The following is a 21,318-nucleotide window of genomic DNA, read 5'->3' on the forward strand; positions in this document are numbered from 1 at the left end:
TCTGAATCCATCCATCCAATATATTACCCAACCTGCTATATCCTAACTACAGGGTCACGGGGTCTGCTGGAGCCAATCCCAGCCAACACAGGGTGCAAGGCAGGAAACAAATCCCGGGCAGGGGCAGGGCGCACACACACACACTAGGTACAATTTAGAATCGCCAATGCACCAAACCTGCATGTCTTTGGACCGTGGGAGGAAACCCACGCACACACGGGGAGAACATGCAAACTCCACGCAGAGCGCCACCCGCATCTTAATCTTCTGGGTATATTTGTCATCATCTGGTGTAAACATGTCAAAGCCTACTTTTCATCATAATACCTAAATGATTACATAGGCAGCAGCAGCACCACCCATGTTCTTGAGTAAACTGCCTTCTGTTTGGAACTTGCATGGTCCAAATGTGCGCGCGTGAGGTTCCGCCCATCGCCACAGTTAAGTAGCTGAATGGCTCAAAACTGACCCCATGTGAGTTCGCATCTGGGTCTACTCCGAGAAAGATTGGTTTCCTGTTGCTGTTTTGACAAGGTCTTGCCAACAAAGTATCCATTTCACCATGACCATATGCTAAAGTAGTGTTAGAAAATGCTGAAAACGTCTTCCCATTCTCAACATTTAGAATCAAAACAAAGTTTATTGTAAAGCTAACACTATATATATATATATAACGACCATTATTATTTTGGATTATTTTGCCCTAGGCAGCGTCTAATCATCACAAAGTCCGAATTTGTATCACAAGTGATATGCTTCATGGCAATTTCGTTGTAAAATCTCATCCCAGCCGTTTTCAGTGACTTTTCTTGGGCAGCCTTCCCTTTTTGGGGGGTGAGATCGAGACTGCGCAGTGTAGTATAAACTACACTGAGGTAGCCTACAAAGGAATTGCTAATGCAAGCAAAAACAGCAATTTAGCAAAGAGGCAGGATGTGGAGATAAGAGAAGCCGAGTGACTCCAAAGAGCGCAGTACTGTGGAAGAAAAACAAAAGAGAAGCCAAGGAAGACAGACCCTGAGAAGGCGCACACGGAGATCGTCCTGTGTCTGAAAGTTGAAAAGAACATAGAAGAGAGAGAAAGAGAAAAATAAAACGTTTTTAAAATTAAAGTAAAAAGAGGCTGTGTCCAAACGTATTTAGTGCATCAATATTTGCAGAAAGAAGACGCGACTGCGAAAAATAAACCGATATTATAAAATTACGAAAGTCAAAAGTGTAATCATCTCTGAAAAACAGAAGACCAGCGCAAATTCTGGCGAGATAAAGACACTAGCGGAGACGCTCAAGTACGGACCAGAAAGATGAGAAGTCGGGTTTCGCACGCTTGGAGTCCATTTGGGCTTTTGTTTAATGTAGTGCTACTTCTTTACATCGCTGTTCGGAGAAGTTCAGCGGCGCCCAGTCCAATCATAAAGTTCCCGGGGGATGACAGCACACCGAAAACGGACAAAGAAGTGGCGTTGGTAAGTCTGTAATGTTTGCGCTCACCACAAGAAGGGCTGCAGACGGACCTTGCGTTTTTAAGTTGTTTAGTTTTACAGAGTTCTACAACTTGGCACTGACTGGCTTATGCTTGGCGACGTATTTTCGCGTTAAAATCGTCATTCTTCGTTGGTTACTCTTTTATTGCAGGCGTCTTAAGGTAACACTTAAACTGGAGCGAATGTTGTGCAGTGCTGATTGTCACAGAAGTTAAAGGACAAGTACAAAGTCTTGCTGAAAGGCGTCAGTGTCCGTCATAATGTTTTTCGTGGCGAACTTATCTTTTTAACACTTTTTGTATAACGCGGACGTCTTTCCTTGATTTAAATCGTTTCGAAATCTGCGTCCATTGATCATTTGATATTCTTCTCAATGTTTTCTTACTTTTGGTCAATGTCTTTTACCATAATTTGTTTCTTCCTTTCACTAACACGTCTTTGCATTTTTTTTTTCTGGTACCTTCTACTTTTGATGCCAGACTTTTAATTTCTTTTCTTTTTAATATACTGTATATTTTCTCAAGATCTCGATTCCTAACAGCATTATTAAATCCAGTATCACCTCACAGCTTTTTATACACCATCCTTCATTAACATTTATTTTTTTTAATTTGGACGAGATGTAATAATAAAAGAAATACAAGTTTGTATTTAAAAAGAAAGCGGACTGAAACCATTAAATCACATATTAGTAGTGCACACTCAAATCTTAAGAGACTGAGTTTGAATTCTCTCTCTGTGTGGAGTATTCATGTTCTCCTCAGTGTCGCAATCTCCAGTTTCCTCCCACATCACAGAGACTTCCATGTTATGCAAAGTGACGAATTCCAACGGGCCTTTACAAGTGAGAACGGCCTGTGACGAACTGGCCTCCCATCCAAGGATCTTGCTTTGTGTGCTTTCCTCCCGTTATATATTCCAGTTTCAGAAAATGTGGTTATGCATATTTTTAATGTATTCAACGGTTGGTATGTTAATAATACACAACCGGTAGTTAAACTTGCAATTTTCTTGAAACACATACTGCAAACAAGTTATTCAAATTGCCCGAGCTTCTGAGTTAAGACTATCCATCTTGGACTGATATGTGCCACTCCTTGGGATTCTGCTTAAATAAATCCACCTTCCAAGAAATTCTAGCATGTGGTTTCTAAACCAGCCAATGGTCACACCCAGCATGTAAACAATGCAGTAAGCTTATTTACCTTATTCCACATTAAAACTTGCAGCATTCCAGGAAACTGCTGACTGAACGCATTTTCAGTCAAATGTGATTATAAAAGGCTTAAACATGCAGTATATGCGTCTGATTTTCTTCAGTAGTAATTTAGGGATGAATGAGTTGCTCAGTTTGAGACTTTGATATTTTTTTTTATCACAAACATACAACCTAACAATGGTGTTTTTTTTTTGTTGTTTTAGAATTAGCTTTGTTTTATCATACAAAGAGAAACTGGGAAGGTTTATGAGTATAAGTATCATGAAAGCTGTATGGTATTACTTGGGCAAAGCTAAATGCCTTCATCAGTCAAATGTTACGTGATTAAAACGTACACTAAAAGGGAACTAGATATCCTACAACAATCGTAACGGTAGCTTTTACCAAATATCAACTGTAAAAGTAATCTGGATCAGTGCCTGTATCAACAGTAGGTGTGGCACATCTGTCTAAACCTGCTCCAGAAGAGATGCCAGATGGAGACGCAGGCAAGGGAGTCCTTTAAATCATTCAAAGGATTTAAGCATAATGGATGGATGGTGGGGAATGCACAATACATGACTATACATTCCCCATCTCTATAACTGCTGGCAGCAGAAGATGGCTTTTGAGGCCAATACAGGGTGCAATTTGGCAGGAGCTGCTAGAAGGTGCTGTGGCCAGACATAGTCCTACAAAACCCCTGTGGATCAGAGCTTCAGAGAAGACCAGAAGTGACCTTGGAGGTGCTTCAGGGATCCAATTTAAAATAGGCCATTGGCCACTGCTCCAGTGAACTTGGGCATCAGATGGAGAGTGGATGAGAATTCAACCTGCAGAGGAGCAAAAAGAAGGGTCGAAGGTATAGACAGAAGTATAGACAGCAAAGAAAAGTCTTTATTTTGTTTTATTTTCTCTTTTGTCAAATATTTGCCTCCAAAGTCCTGTACCTTTTATGTTATTTCCTTTAACTGTAATGAACATGATTAATTTAATTCTATTTTTAGTTTCTTTGACGTTTTTTCGGTTTGGGAACTTCAACAGCACCCCACAGGCCACAAAACGTACATCAGTTTTGCAATAAGTGGGTCATTCTGCCTCTGAGGAAATTTTCATCACCTAGGACTTTTGTATCCTCCTGTTTTCTGATGTTATCATCTGCATTTTGTTTTACAGCATTACCTGAATAAGTTCTATGGATGTCCCCAAGACAGATGTAATCTAATGGTGCTGAAGGACACTTTAAAGCAGATGCAAAAGTTTTTTGCCCTACCAGAGACTGGAGAGATTGACCAAAAGACAGTGGACATCATGAAAAAGCCAAGATGTGGTGTCCCAGATGTGGCAAATTACAACTTCTTTCCACGCAAACCAAAATGGGAGAAAAATTTAATCACATACAGGTTGGTGGTCAAACTCTGCTGTTCTCCTTAAGTTTTACAAGCCTGAAAGCAGTAAGCATCAGTTAAATGTCATTAAGTATAATGAAATTCTCAAAAAAAATAAAATAAAATGGCAGGCTTACATGAAGATCTTTCACTAATTAAACACACAATTTAGGAAAACCTTGGCCTTTCTACTGTACCATTCTCTGGCTCCAGCTTTTCCTTTGTTCATTGAGTAATATCATTATTTCTAGCTCCTTCTGTTTTGTCACTTCTATCTAAAGGAGGCTTTTGTGTTCTGAATTTGATTGTTTGTACACCAGTTCTGATATATATGCATGACTAGACTAGCTTGCCCTGTACATCCTTGCTACCAGCTTCTACTTGTTTTCAAATACAACTTTGCTTGTCTCCCAGTTGCTTGTCATCCATTTATCAGATTTAAATTTAGAGCTATCATTGTACACATATTGAGAAACATCCTTTATAGACCTTTCTACTACCTAAGGCACAGATCATGACATAGTTTGGGTGTTTTTATAATCATAAACACCTCTGTTGTACGACTGCACATAGCCCTGCCAAGGTGTGACATATGCATTGTTTAAAATCAGTATAATCATTTACTATTTTATAACAATTCCAATATTAGCCCCAAAGCGCTGATATTTACTGGGCTTTATATTGCTATTTCTCTCATTATCATAGGACTGTATATTAAGTGTTTTGAGCATGGGGAAATGCTCTAGAAATAACATTATTACTGTTCACATTTATATTTATACATAGTTTTTATTTTTTCTGCATTCACAAGACAATACACTTAGAAGTAATACTTGGGAATGTCAGTCCTTTTACACAGAGTTCTGTTATTTTAAATGTTGGTAACACTTTAGTTTAGGTACTGCAAAAAACATATATTTCTCATTTACTCTTACAGTATGTAACAAGACCTCAACAAAGACTTCTTCAGATCTTCATATCACTTACAAAACCTGACTTTGGAGACGTCTGAGGTAGCTTAACTGAGACACATTTCTGAGTTCAAATTAGCACATATTTTTGCCATTATGCCAAAATGCCACACTGCACTTATATTATTAACCTACCTACTGATAAGTGTTATGAAGACCAAAAGAAGCCTTTGTTAAGGTGTTGTTACATAAGAGTACATGAATAATAGATGCATTTTTGCAGTATCTAAACTGAAATGTTACCTACATTTTTATAACAAGCCAGTTTGACCTTGTTTCCTATGCACAGACTATGCAACAAACACTTTAAGAGTGTCGGTATTAAAAGATTTAAAGTCCCAAAAGACAAGAAATATTAAAGCACCATCAGTAATCCTTTTCAGTTCCTTATTAACTTTCAAGTCCTTGTACCCATTTTAAAATCAGATGTCCTCAGCATTTTAGTTTATTTAGATCACATGGAATAGAGTATTTGCTGTTGCATGATAAATATATATATATATATATATATATATATATATATATATATATATAAGCACGTACGGGACATGTTTCGCCCTAATTCTGGGCTCATCAGGCATACACACTCACTGCACCCCCTCTTGGGAATCGAACCTCGGACGTCAGCGGCGAAGCCTCTTGCGTTGCGCCACGGTGTGTGGTTCGTTTATTTGACAGTATGTAGATCGGGGTAATTACATTCAAGGCATTCGTAGTCTGATTGTATGGGTGGTTACCTACCAGGGCAAAACACGTGTCGCATACTCTTTGCATTGTTTGACAGTAAACCTATTTCAACCATTCTATGATTGGCTTCTCGCAACTGAAAGAGGGCAGCATGGCGGACGTTAGCCAACTTGCTGACCAACCACAAGCGTTACCTGGTAGGTAACCACCCATACAATCAGATTGTGATTCAGACTACAAATGCCTTGAATATACAGTCTATATATAATTATATATATATATAATATATATATACAGTATACTATATATAAGTTTTACTTTTTTATACTGTTCAGGATTTTGGGCCACACTCCTGATTTGGCCGAGGATGTGGTTGATGATGCATTTGCACGTGCTTTCCAAGTATGGAGTGATGTCACACCTCTCAAATTTTCTCGGATTATGGATGGAGAAGCAGATATTATGATCAATTTTGGACGTTGGGGTAAGTTGTGTTTTCATTCACCTTCCTACCCTATTTTTATAAATTCATAAACAAACATATACAGTATGGTGCAAACCTGCAAATAGTAGTTTTAGCATGCAAGTGTTATCCCTTTTTTTAAAAGATATCTCAAGTAGAACTTGCTTACCACTGCCTTTTATTATAATACTCCTCTACAAAAGAAACCGGTCTGGCCTTTTCTCTCTCTGTCTCTCTTATGTGAAATTTGTCCCTACTTGTAAAGGTGGACAGTTGGGTTGATTAAAATCTTTTTCAGAGTCGGTGGTGTCGGTTGGCCATAGGCTCCAGCTCCCTCCAGTGTCCACTTCAGTTATTCTCCATAATGATTATATGTCTGACTGTACATATGCGTAAGCCTATTTACTTTAACAGTAGCTGTGATTTCTGTTTGTCAGATTGGTGTAATTAACGCATTTGCTTTAGTTAAAAAAAAAAAACCACTTAAAAAACTCCCACAACAGCAATGTGTGATATTAAGCAAGTAATACAACCTGTCGGGTGTAAAAATTATTATAACAGGTCTGCTGTGCATGCTACAGGTTGATCTGCTCCTGGACACCAGCCTAATACATCATAGATTGAATAAAGTGAAAAACATAGCCTGCTAAGCTAATTCAACATTCCTTTTCATCCTAAACCTGAAAAATGTTTTAACCAGATAGGCAGCATGACTTAGTGGCTGATAAACTGGACAGTAAAGCACAAGGCTAACACTTTGGTCTGTAGGTAGTCATTTGATTTGTCAGTACTGTACTTTTAAAAAAAAAACAACATTGTAATGGGTTTGCACAATGCCTAACATTGGTGGACCTTCCATGGATTTAAGTGGATTTATGACTTCTTTACTTCCCACAAGTGGAACACAAAACGATTAGCCTGCTGAGGTACAGTAACCTTTTTGTAGTCCAAGAAGGTACTATCATTCATCATCAATTCAGATGTCATGCTGGTGTGTAGTTATATGATCATTTAGTGCTGGATATTCCCTTTTTGTTTTCTTGTTAATCATTTGAGGTTAAGTGAGAATATAAGCCTTCTGTCAGTACAATTTGACCAGAGCCACCAATAGCACTGTTTACAATTAGAATAAAAATGCACTTCAGGTGGTGAGGGGACATAATAACATGGTCAAACAAAGAAATAGGTCAGTAAGCTGAAAATAATGAGAACAGGAAACAGAAGAAGGCATAGTTAAAAAAAAAAAAAAGTAAAAATTCCAAAAACATAACCTTGGCTTAAGTCAGACTGGAAAAAATCTAACAATGCAGTCAAGAGAGCCAAAATTAAGATTACTAACAAAGCATGACAATCAAGATTTAGACTCAATAACATACTGCCAAACCACTGTCAGAAACCTATCTAAATAATTTTACAAAGTAAAATAAAACAGGTTTTAGGTGACAGCTGTGTAATTTCCATTGTCAAGTAATGACAGGCAGGAGGAAACACATGAATAATAGGAGACACAGCATGCACAGAAGACCGTCAAAACCATTGTGTTGTGATGTCTCAACACTGCTCGTAAATATGTTCACTCCTTCACCCTGTTCCCACTGCATTCCCCCTTGTCCTCCAACTCAATTTCCAGTAAAGACACTAGAGCATTATATTTTATTACATCTGTCAGGAGTAAATAAAAGCATTTTATTTTTTTTTTATTTTTCGTTTTATATATTTATTTATTTATTTTCACCATTATTTTAGTTATGTTAACTTTTCAAGGCACCACCATTTTGTATTCTTGCTTGTGTGGTGTGTGAAACATGGTAAGAAACACTATTTTTAAAATTAAAATAACAATTCAAATTACTCAAACCATGACAAATCCTTGCGATGGGCTGGCGCCCTGCCCAGGGTTTGTTTCCTGCCTTGCGCCCTGTGTTAGCTGGGATTGGCTCCAGCAGACCCCCGTGACCCTGTAGTTAGGATATAGCGGGCTGAATAATGGATGGATGGATAACAAATCCTCCCCAGTCTGACAGAGCACCAGAAGTGTAACAAAACTTAAGAGAACAGAAATGAAGCACTGTGAACCGATAAATTAACAACTGACTCAAGCATATTTAAATGGATTTTGACAGTTTGTTGACCATGAATTTAGTAAACTCCCTTAAACCTGACAATCAGTCTCTTGACTATTTTATGTTTTCATTAAGGCAACATATGGAATGTAATCTATCCTGCTTGATTTAACTGAAATTAGTCTGTCAGGATAAATGAAAGAATCCCAGGGACCCTAGACAACCGAGATTAATCCCTTTTTGTTATAAACTGACTTCCAGTTAACATGCAATGTGGAATTCAAGCAGTTTGGGTGACTATAATTTTTCTTTAGTGCAGAAAATTACAGTCATGGTTATTTTCTGTACTCTCAGCCATTATATATTAGCAACTAAATAATTATAGGTATTAGACAAATTATGTAGTACATATTTTAATGTGAGGTAACTTTTGCCATTAACAATTGTTTGGTTTTCCACAGAACATGGTGATGGATATCCTTTTGATGGGAAGGATGGCCTTTTGGCACATGCTTTTGCACCTGGACATGGAATTGGTGGAGACTCTCATTTTGATGATGATGAATACTGGACTCTTGGAGATGGCCCAGGTAATGTGAATTTTATGGGCATTGAAGGCTGAAGTTTGCACACTGAAAATCTCAATGGGGAGAACTGAAGCATGCTGCTTCTTTCTTCTAAAAGTATCTGCTCTCTGGAGAGAGGCTAATAGATACCATTCCTGTCATCCAGTGTTTTTCCATCACACAGATTTTTTTCTTCATCCTAGGACTGTTGAGTGGTCAGTGAATGGATGTAATATTATGATTCAGGCTCACCCTTTTTGAGTTGTTCATATCAAATGCAAATGTTTTCATTGATGCTCAACAGTGCACTGCACGTGATAAACTCTGCCAACAATAAGCCTATTGTAGCGTCCAACATGTTTTTGTTCCTTAAAGAACAAAAGAAGATGGCACATTTCCTGAAAGGATTGATTTGTTCTTTGAGAGTGCCAGTTATGATTAGAATGCCTCATTTGGTTTCTTTCCATTGTATTGTTTGGGCATCAAGAAGCTGAATTCTCAGATTAGAACCACATATTTTAGAAAATACTTTTAATAAGCTTGTCTTAATGATACATGATTTACCAACTAAAAATATATTTTGATTTTGTCAAATGAATAGAAGAAAATGATTGATAAATCAAGAAACCAATCTTTAATACTTTTGCAATATTCTTACTTGCAGTGGTGAAAGTAAAATTTGGTAATGCTGATGGAGAGTTCTGCAAGTTCCCATTTTCATTCATGGGAAAAGAATACAACAGCTGTACATCTGAGGGTCGTGAGGATGGGTTTCTTTGGTGCTCCACCACTTACAACTTTGATGACGATCAAAAGTATGGATTTTGTCCCCATGAATGTAAGTTTCTTTTTATCACTTAAGACAGAAAATCCTTCTGCTTTTTTAGGAGTTACTGGGAATAAAATTACTGTATGATCCCTACAGAATAATACGATTCCTACCTGAATCAATATATATATAAAATGCTAATGTCTGTCCATTTGTCACATGATTACTTGTGAACTAATGGGTCTACAACCTTGACTAGGGTCTTAATCAAAGGTTTATGACCAGATATGTTGCAGAAATTCAAAAATATATAGGTAGCGTCAACCTGGTGCACACTTTACTGGTGGGCAGAAAACTGTATTGCAGTTAAAGTATGGTCCCCACAAGCCCATTCATTGATAATACCTTAGGACATGGTGCATATGTGTTAAGAATTCATAATTAAGTATAAGTTCTTTTGTTTGTAAACAGTGGGTGGAGAATTTACTGTTGTTTACATCTAGCCTTTTGTAGCATTTTATTTTAGGACCATAGGTCCACATGTTTCACTAGCAAGCAAATATTTTTGGGTCATTCCATGACAAATCAACCAATGGCCCACGCACTTCGGACTCAAAAACTTCTGGAAGAATTTTCAGGAGAACCCATGTTAGTCATTACAGCATTCTTGATTTGAATTCTTTGCCCAGTTTTTATATGTAAAAAGTATGCTCATTCTCCCTGTGTTGTCTGGATTTTCTTCCAAGTATTCCAATTTTATACCTGCATCCCCACAGATGTGCGTGTTTAATTGGAAACATCACATTTGCTCTTTCTGAATATGAGTGTTAGTGTTGGTCAGTGCACAAGTCAGGCCTATGATCCACATGTGTCTTGTTCTAGGCTGTTTGCTGCCTTACACCCAGTTCTAATAGGATGGACTGCAGCCTTCCATATCCCTGAATTGTGTGAAAAGTTAATGTTATATTTATAAGGTGTGGCAAGCTGGCATAGTGGCTAATGCTTTTGCCTCACAAATTCAAAATCAAATCTTTGAATCCCATGTTTTTTCACTGACTCTATGGGTTTCCACTTTATCCTTATTTCTGCATAGGTTTTGCCACAGGGTATATCAGTTTTTAGTTTTGCAATAGACTCCAACCCCATATATATAAATTTCTAGCCTGTCATGTTTACTAAAAGCTTAAGTTTTTCCAGGCTGTTTATTATAATCTCCAAGCTTTCTCCATTTTTGTGAATGGAGTGTTTCAAACTTCATGTCATTGACTGGTTGTTAACCACAGTGACTGCTAACACACAATGATATTAATGGGTTTGCTTAAATATACTCTATTTTCACACATTGTTTAAACCACACTTAACAGTTTCACAGGTTGCCATCTAGCAGCCAGTAGTGAGTTTCCACAATATTTAATAGGGATTTTTATTTTTTAGAGGAAGCAATTGATGATTTTTACTTGATTTTTTTTTTTATCAGTTGGAACATTATAGTTGAACATTTTGGATTGGATATGAAATGTTTGTAGATTGTGCTAATGCCTGGATTCATCAAGACATTGTTTTTTTTGTCTTCAGGACAAATAGCCTGTACTAGTTATTTATGAATAAAGTATTTGGACAGATCTCTTGAAATGAATGACGTTAAAAGATGGACATTTTTTTTACCAAGGCCTTTGAACCCATGTGAACCTGTGATTGCTGTTTCATTGACATTATTAATTTCTGATGAGTCTTTTTTTGTTTGTTTAAAAAAACTATACATGTAATTGTTACCATATCTGACAGGATGCCAAAGCCTATAAATTTTAGGTTCTGGTAACTCATGCCCTGTGACAGCTAAAAGGAAAACAGCTAACAGCTAGATGTAATTCAGCTATGATGTAGGCTTTCTATTTCCCATGGACATTGCTACAGATTGCAATTTTTTCTTTTTGTTTCTTTTGTTTTTGCAAGATATTGTTCTGAAACATTTCTGTGTGCTTTGCTATTAAAACAAACTCACATCTGGTCTGCGTCAAATATGCCTGGACAGATCTTTGTTGGCTGCAATGAGTTTAAATTTGGGCAGGTTAGCATATGTTTTGATGAAATAAATTCATGTTTGTCAGACAAAAAAAAGTCTGAATATTCTGACAGCCAGCCAATCAATGGACAGCATTAGATTCATATGCCCTGGATACTGCCAACAAGTTCTACTGATACATGAAAAAGACCTTTATTGATTATACACTGAAGGCAGAGATGGTGATAGGGAGAATACAAAGTATCAAAGAGCAATAAATCCTGCCTACCTCAACCTGACATAAATTTAGATGCTAGCACCTTCTAGGAAAACCAAACCTCAGGGCTTTAAGCAGCCTTGGGAGAGGCCAAAGATGCAAGGAAATGTCTGAGCCTGCTGCTCTCTGGGATGGATAACAGGATTTGCTGTACATCTATTTGTCTGGCCTTTAACAGGTCCTTCAACTATCCTGCGCCAGTCTGATACCATAAAATGTAAGAACATAAGAATTTTGACAAATGAGAGGAGACCATTCAGCCCATCAAGCTAATAGCTGTCTTAATACAAACCATCCAGAAACTTTTATAAAAGTTGTCAATGTTTCTGCTTCAGATGCAGTACATGAACTGATAGTTGGTGCCAGATTTCCACATTTGTTTGCATGTAGAAGAGCTTCCTTTGTATGAAGATAGCCCTACTTCACACTGCATTCTTCCCTTTTGTTCTGAAGTACATGATTTGGCTATTCTGGCGAATACTAAAGAGATGGGATATACCCTTTAATCCTGGGGTGTATCTGGTTAATACACAGCTTTAAGTCCACCTGGCACCAGACATATTTGGACAAGTCCCAATAATATGCAAATTGAAACTTGCAGTCAGTCCAATAACCTACTGTATTTTCGGAATCTGGGATAAAACCATATAATTGCCAAACCAATTATAGAAACCAAATAATAATAATAATTATTATTATATACAGTAAATGGGCACTGCTTCTAACCCGATGCCCAAGGAAATAATACAGCAACAATTATATCCACAACCAATTAAATTAATTCAGATATTAATTTGTAATAAGCAATACACATTTTTACTGCCCACTGTAATAGACTTCTTTCAGCCTACCCAGAGCAAACCTACAAGATATAAATCCATCCATCCATTATCCAACCCGCTATATGCTAACTACTGGGTTATGGGGGTCTGCTGGAGCCAATCTCCGCCAACACCGGGCGCAAGGCAGGAAACAAACCCCAGGCAGGGCGCCAGCCCACCGCAGAGCGAAGATATAAATCAGCAAGTCAAATACAGTATTTGTCAAAGAGCTTAGATATTTATGTCACAGCCATCAGAACTACCACTGAGAGTTTATCTTAAACAGCCTTTTGCACATCCTCTGCCTTGTCTATACTGTGACACTCCCAAACCTGGGCAACCTTCCTTTATTCATTGTATTGCCACTTTCAGTTGCTTGTGGGTCCCCTTTGCACTTTACCCCAGTGCCAGCCTTGCTAGACAGCACAACAACAACACAAATAGCCATCAAAAAGTATATGAAGGATGACTGGTGCATGTGTCAGCAGTCTTAGTAGCATTTTGGAATAACACCAAGCTCTTAAAAATGTCTTTAAAGCAAGCATAGACTAATGTAGTTCAAAGAAAACAAGGCATACTGGATTTGCCAAGTTCTAAATAAGAATGGTGCTTTCTGCTGACAGTGGCAAAAAGTCCACTGCCTCATGAGAAGTAAACTGCCCCAGAAAACTGCTTAAACATCCTAGTGATGAAGAATACTTGGATATGAACTAAACTGGCTGCTAGGAGTCCTCTCTTAACGTTAGCAGAGAAATAGAGAGCTTTTTTTAGCACAGACAAAACCAAGTGATGAAGCCAGTAGTTTGAGGGAACCCACACAGTGCTAACTGCCACTATACATGCTGTTTTTTTTTCTCCTCTTCATTTTTGACTCAAACCTTTTCTTTCATAGAGTTATGGAATTGTGTTTACAAAGAAGATTTTTGGTTTGCATGCCTATTATAAATCCTGACACAACCCAAGTAGCTCAATTATATACAGTATGTTCTTAAAGTTCTGATCTTTTTAAAATTTCAAAGAGTACTACTTCTAGGGTAAATACTTATCATTTGTTTTTACTTGTGTCTCCTTTATAATATTATTGTATTAGTACTTTCTTTTTTTAATAATACAGTAATAATAATGGACACAGGGCAGCACAGTGGCGCAGTGGGTAGCGCTTCTGCCTCGCAGTTAGGAGACCCAGGTTCGTTTCCTGGGTCCTCCCTGCCTGGAGGTTGCATGTTCTCCCCGTGTCTGCGTGGGTTTCCTCTGGGTACTCCGGTTTCCTCCAGTAGTCCAAAGACATGCAGGTTAGGTGCATTGGCAATCCTAAATTGTCCCTAGTGTGTGCTTGGTGTGTGAGTGTGTGCCCTGTGGTGGGCTGGCACCCTGCCCTGGGTTTGTTTCCTCCCTTGTGCCCTATGTTGGCTGGGATTGGCTCCAGCAGACCCCCGTGACCCTGTAGTTAGGATATAGCGGGTTGGTTGATGGATGGATAATGGACACTTAATAAGTCAAAGATTTTTCACTTGTTTACTTTTGTTCACACCCTCCATCTTTAGAAGTTTTATTTTTTTCTCTTTATTAATTTTTTAAGACACATCACGGTAGTACAAACCAATTGAACATACAATAAATCATTCAATAATTCACATTACATTCAACTCAGGTTCAACATAATCCCCAGAGCTTTTAGAGAACTAAGATAACTCATTTTGTAAATGTCACTCAAAGATATCTAAGCATTTAAAGGGTTAACTGAGGCCTAGCACTCTTAATGGCAGCATTAATAAACTCTTGCCAAGTTCAAAAAGGTGAGGACATTTCCTTGTATACAATTTTTTTTTTTTTTCCAAACTTTACATGGAAGAGGGCGTCTTTTTCTTGTATTGGCAGGATTTTGTTCAGTTGACTAAAATATGGCAAGTGAGCAATGTTGTATAAGATCCCTCAACAGGGTTGTAGATATGCAATTCTCTCCCATCCAGGAGTATTTTAGACACTGCTCTAAGTGGATTGGGGGCTGCCCTGGTCCTAATACCGAGTAACAGGTAGGCTAAACGTTCTCCAGTGTAGTTCAGTATCATGTGAGCCAGTCCAAAACATGTAGCTGAGCAAGATGGGTGCCAGACAACATTACTCCTAATTAGGGTTTTGGCCTGGGTACATTGTAGATACACTAAATTGAAGCAATTGCATAAAGATTAGAATTTTTTGTTGAATTATAACGTGCTTTGCACAGATTAGAACTGTATTTTGTCAATACCGATCTGTTTTCCTTCTTCATACTGTTTGTACTTTCCTCACTTCTTTGAAATTTAATTTTAATTTAGTTTTACATTAACTGGATATTTCTTTTGGTTTTAAAGTCACTTATTTATTATTAATTTCTATCCTGAAATGTGCTATATAAAATATTTTTGAAAGTATTGTGAATTGAGGAGTTTTGAGACTTCTTATTTAACATGATTTAGGATAAGTTAAATTTTTTCAAAGTTGGGTGGAATTGCGGCATAATGAATAGTGTTGCCAATTCACAGCAGTTGGCCCCAATTTAATTCTGTCCCTGGTTGCTTTCTTGTGTAGAGCTTAGCTGTTCTGCCAGTGTTTTGTGTGGAGCAAAATCTCCTGCCATACTGTAAGGACAGATGAGGTTGATGGTACATTTTAAATTGCTCCATTGTGAATGAGTGTGGATCTGAATGTGATAGTGCCCTGTGATAGACTAATATTTTGTTCAGCACTGGCTTCTGGCAGGATAGGGTCCAGTTCCTTATAATCCCAAGCTAGACAAAACTGACTAAAACAATAAACAAATTATATGGTTGCTTGATCTTTATCTCTGCTTTTCCTAATCTCTTTTTCTTTTTTCTCTTCCCTGGTCCACCCTCCCTTCCTTTATTCTTCCTTATTCATACTGCATCTGTCTCCTCCACCTCATTCTCACTTACTAAACACTATTTTTTTGACTCAACAGCTGAATGTTGTTTTTTTGTGTGGAACAGTGCAGACTGTGGGGTAATTTTTAAGGAATTGGGTGGTTGCTTTTTCAAGAGTGCATTCAAGAACAAAAAACGGGCTGACTAAAAAATATAACTACAGTCAAAACATCTCGTGATTTTTTTTCAATGTACAACCACAGGCACTTCCTGAATGAATTAATGCAGCTTGCACTAGAAATGGAAAAGTCATTTAGTTTAGTTTTTCAGCCAAATCTAGAGGTCTAGCACTAACTGTTCAAATGTGATCCTTTCTTGTATTTTTATATCTGCAAATAAAATTAAAGTAAGTCTTCTTTGTCCATTAATGCAACAAAAATCAGATTCTGCCTGATTTGATTTGCTAACTGCACGTTTTAGGCACAAAAATTCCTAAAAAAAGGCACAAAGTGGTACGCTGACCTAAGCTTTGAAAATTTGTTACTATGGATCCTGCTCAAATATGGGTTCATAACAATAGACACACACAGCATTCCTTCACAGAATACATAGCTACTTGTACCCATATATTCTTGTCATAATAGATCATCATCATTGAAGAGCTATTTACACAGGTACGATCAACCACATCAGAGACGCGTAAGCCATTTATGTGCAAAGGTTATCAGTTATTTCAATGTTGCTGTTCTAGAAGAGAAGATGGATTAAAAATGATGATGTAGTTCTTTTTAACGACATGCCACTGTTTTATTTGGCCATTCTGTAGTAATACTGTCTGATGGCACTATACAGTTACAGATTTGTAATACAACTGCTTATGTTTCTTGCAGTCTGAGCACAAGCTGGAAACAGGAGTTGAACCAACAACAATGAAGATTAGGGTACAGGTTTTTTACAGTAGATCACAGTGCCTTTTACAATTGTGAACAAATCTAGTCAACAATAAAATTTATTTATATAGTACATTTTCATACAAATAATGAAGCTCAGTGTGCTTTACATGATGAAGAAAGGGAAAAAAAGACAATAAGTAAGAATTAAAATTAGACAAAACTCATTAACATAGAATAAAAGTAAGGTCCGATGGCCAGGGAGGACAGAAAAAACGAAAAAAGTCCAGACGGCTGGAGAAAAAATAAAATCTGCAGGGGTTCCAGACCATGAGACCGCCCAGCCCTCTCTGGTCAAGTTTGTTATGTACTTTGTGAACCACTGCAGCGTCACAGAAAGTTGCTGTTTATACAATAATCACCAGGCAGGAATCAACTTTTGGACAGAGTGCCAGTTCATCTAAAGATATACCCTCACTCTCACAATTGTTCATACACGGGGATGGTCAACCGTCAAACTAACACATACACAACTGTAATGTTGCAGGAAACTAGAGTAGGAGAAATATTCAGAGGCACAGGTAAAACATAAAGTCCACAAAGACAATGAGCAGGCTGAGATTTAAACCCAGGTTCCTGAAGAGGTGAGGCAGCTTTGATGACCACTGCACTATACTGTCTGATATACTTTATTGTGTGCATGACATGGCAATCTGGGTCAGTTGAGGACTTAGTTAACTGTTTTAAAAATTGGGTCATTTTTTATTTTTTCTTTAAATTCATGTCATCAAAGAAATAAATGTATCATTTTTGTTTAATAGATATGTTTGTAATGAGGAGTCCTGCTTAGAGTAACAGTAATGATACAATGTAATTACATTTACTATTAAAGGAATACTCCATCCAAAAATGATTTTTTTTTAAATGTTAGCTGTAGTGGTGGCCGAGAAAAATGTTTAGTCTCATGTAATTCGTAAACAGAATTACATATTGAATGTTCAAACCCAATGGGGGCCCTGCCGTGGCCAATTCTGGACAATAGCGAATGATATGAAAAACGTCCATGAGCAAAGAAAAAAAATTATCCCAAAACTCATTATCACTCAATCATATTATCCACATATCTGATATCCATTTGTATGGTCAAAATATGAAAAATAGTACCTTTTTTGCTTAAACATTATTATCCATTACTTCTTGGAAAGGCAGCATTCATGGTACACAGGAAAGATGTCATTCCCACAATGGTGTGCGCTTGAAGTGAAGACTGCACTCTTGACCAATGAATGGGGGGGAAAGAGACACAGATTTCAGTATGTTTGGATGAGGTCCCAAACACTAAAGAATGACATTGCATTTTTCTGACCATGTCTCTTCACCCAGTCCTTTCTCATTACAAAGACCTTATGTTTCATTGTGAGGCAGAATGCCTTTTGAAAAACAGGATAATTAGAGAAACAAAACTAATGAACTCTGTCAATGAAGACAGCAGAATTAAGACTGTGTCAGAAACAAATGCAAAGTAAATCTGTTTTGAGGAAATTAAACATATTGATGCATCCAAAGCCGAAATTCAAAAGTTAGAAATTAAATTAAAAGGACAAAATAGAAATCCAAGATTCCAAAAATACAACAAAAACCCAAGAAACAATGAACTGGAGAAAAGAAAAGACTTGCTAAAAACAAGAAAGCCAATTATTAGTCAGTTAATCAATAAGGTAAAAATACAGAAAATAAAAAATGTAAGTTTACAACGGCCAAAATTCTTTGTCCTTGAACAAAACAAAAAGGTTTACAAGCTAAAAATCAAAATTGAATTGTCAGAGACCAGAATATATACAAGCAATTGAAGGACAAAGTGAGTGGAGAACATAGCTAGTGTTTAAGTGATGCTGTGGTAGAAAGTACATTAAACAGTCCTCAGGCTGTAATCTAACTAAATGTAAGAAAAGAAAGAATGTGATTAACCAAACAAAGGAAACTAACAAAAATATAATTAAAACAGAATATCTTATAAAAATAGCAGAACTCAAAATTCCAGGACAAGTCTCACAATAGGCCAGGACAGGCATAAAGAATCACATCCTTGAAGAAGAAAACAATCTTCATCAAATTCCTAAATTTCTAATGGTCATTGGAAACTGTAATAGTGCCTTGAGTTCCTAATCGTCAACTAGTTAGCTTTAGATTACTTGAGTGAGCTTGGACCATAGCACACAATTAATTGTTAAGGACTGCCCAATAATATGTATTATGCTTAATAGTATATACTCTGTTTTATGTTGTATTGTTATTCTGTCTGTGGCCATTATGGTTTTGTGATTATTTCCACAGCTTTGAAGTTCCAGGTATCATAAATCAGTGGGAGTAAGAAGGAAAATAATGCATGCTGCTTATGGGTTCATATTTTTATGTGACATGAAGTAGCTGACTGATTGAGGTGGGAACTCTAAAAACATCTTTAGAAAGGTCCTTATGATATACTGTGAAATGTTCATCTATTAAGCCCTTCAAGGCTAGAAAACCAAATAAATTAACTAAAAAGATCTAACAGCTAACAACATTAAAAAAATTAAAGATCAAGAAATATGGAAGACAAAAACCAAAAAGAAACATTTACAAAATAAGTAGAAGTAGAACTATTACAAGAAAGTTTCTAGTACACAAGTGAAAGTATATCAAGCAATTTTGAGCCATCAGAGAAGTCAAAAACCTTTTTTGCCTGTTTTTGTTCTTACTTGGGGGTAATGTTAGTGTCATATTCTGTTGGATCTGGAGAAAACCTGGAGACCCCAGACTGATGTAAGCCCATTGGAAATCTTGGTGGCAGGGTTTCTTTTACAGTATGTTTCAGCAGGTAGTGGAAAGTGAAATCTTCATATACTGTATTATCTTTGTTTCCTATAATATTATATTTCTTTCCTATGCCAATTGTATGTAAGGTTGTATGAGAGTTCAGATCGGTATTTCGTATTTTTTATAGTACACCCATTTTTGATATAGGTTTAGCTTTATTATTTGATGATTGTATTATTATTATTAACTAATTGTCATCATTTTACAACAGTGTTGTTTACTCTGGGAGGAAATGGAGAAGGAGCACCCTGCAAGTTCCCATTCACCTTCGAAGGCACAACATATAATAGCTGCACAACAGAGGGGAGAAGTGATGGCTACCGTTGGTGCTCTACAACGGAGGATTATGACCGTGATAAGACTTATGGATTCTGTCCAGAAACAGGTAGGATATGACATATTTTTCTTATATATGCAAATTATTTTGAAAGAATTTAGCGTTTTAAAGTATGAAATGTATTACATTAATTTGCAGTTTCTTTTGCAGCAGATAGCAGCCTTAAGCTATCCAGTTGATTGCAATACTACATCTAAATTATCTATCATTATTAATAAAATTAGGGTATGAGTCTCTTGTGTGGCTTGATCAGTGTTATATTTGATCCTGTACTCGTGAGGTTAACAACGTTCTACTAGAACAACTAGACTTTTTATCAATTGTATTGAATTAGGACAAATACAATGATTATGAAGCATCTTTATAAAGGAATAGTACAATGTGAAATCATTAAGGGGGAAGATGAAGGTAAAACCTGGTGTTTTCCAATGTAGATGGTTGAAAGATGTTGCATAATGGAAATGAAGAAATTGTCAGGTGAAGAAAAAGATGTTTTTTTCTTTTTTCTTTTTTTAAACTGTTTGCAAACATCTAAAAGAAGAAAGACATAACTTTTATATATGATGGGTGACCCAGTGCTTAGGGCTTCTGTTTCCAGGGTTAGAATCTTAAGCCTGGTCACTATATAAAAAGTTTTCACATTATCCTTGTGTCTACATATGTTTTACTAAGTGTGCAATTATTTTTCTACAAAGTGGCAAAGATGTGTAAGAATGTGTTATGTTAATTGATGATTTTTATATTGGCACCATGTAAGAGTGGATGTGATCATGATTGGGCCCTGCAACTGGTTTACACTTCATGCAATGTAGATTCCTGCCATGTGCCTGGTTCTGTTGGACATTGTCACTAAATTTGATTTACCATGTTTGAGAAAGCTATAAGGTTATAGAAGTACAGCATGTGCAATACTCTTCCAGCCTGCTACAGTGGCTACTGTACATTAACATAGGCAAATCATGTAAGCCACAAAATTTACACTTATTACTTATCATGGAAATTATGCAATTGGAATTATTCTAAGTAGGATGATAATGAGGAGTGTACGGTGGCGCAGTGATAGTGCTGCTGCCTCGCAATTAGAAGACCCGGGTTCGCTTCCCGGGTCCTCCCTGCGTGGAGTTTGTATGTTCTCCCGTGTCTGCGTGGGTTTCCTCCAGGTACTCCAGTTTCCTCCCACAGTCCAAAGACATGCAGGTTAGGTGCATTGGCGATCTTAAATTGTTCCTAGTGTGTGTTTGTTGTGTGTGTGTGTGTGCCCTGCGTTGGGCTGGCGCCAGGGTTTGTTTCCTGCCATGCGCCCTGTGTTGGTTGGGATTGGCTCCAGCAGACCCCCGTGACCCTGTAGTTAGGATATAGCGGGTTGGATGATGGATTGTATGCATGGGAACTGTGGAACAGTCACGTTTTACATAAAGCCCACAATGGTAAATTTGGAATTACACCTAAAGTAATATATAATAGGAAAAGAATGACCCAGATAAACTGGGAAAAAAAGTCATCGACTTACGACCTATGTGTCTTAAGACCATTCGATTTACCACCTCTACTGTATCTCACAAGTCACAGGAAAGCTGCAGTTTTTGCTATGCCAGCTTCATCTGCCGTGACTCATTCATCTCGACCTTCAACTATGTTCAGTTACATGTGTCTTACAATTACAGGAAAAAAACGCAACTGATCTC

The 21,318-nt window shown here is 37.2% G+C and overlaps 1 protein-coding gene across 1 annotated transcript in view; it reads left to right on the forward strand.

The window, feature by feature from the left end:
* The first annotated feature begins 710 nt into the window (after positions 1-710).
* mmp2 (matrix metallopeptidase 2) overlaps positions 711-21,318 on the forward strand; it is a 65,354-nt gene continuing 44,746 nt past the window's right edge. Inside the window, exons 1-6 of the mRNA XM_039762925.1 lie at positions 711-1,466; positions 3,859-4,085; positions 6,064-6,212; positions 8,716-8,844; positions 9,485-9,658; positions 19,508-19,681. Of these exons, the coding sequence (XP_039618859.1) occupies positions 1,305-1,466; positions 3,859-4,085; positions 6,064-6,212; positions 8,716-8,844; positions 9,485-9,658; positions 19,508-19,681 (1,015 nt within the window). The 5' untranslated portion in view covers positions 711-1,304. The remainder of the gene's footprint in view (positions 1,467-3,858; positions 4,086-6,063; positions 6,213-8,715; positions 8,845-9,484; positions 9,659-19,507; positions 19,682-21,318) is intronic.

This window comes from Polypterus senegalus, chromosome 9 (genome assembly GCF_016835505.1).
Source record: "Polypterus senegalus isolate Bchr_013 chromosome 9, ASM1683550v1, whole genome shotgun sequence".
Lineage (NCBI taxonomy): Eukaryota > Metazoa > Chordata > Cladistia > Polypteriformes > Polypteridae > Polypterus > Polypterus senegalus.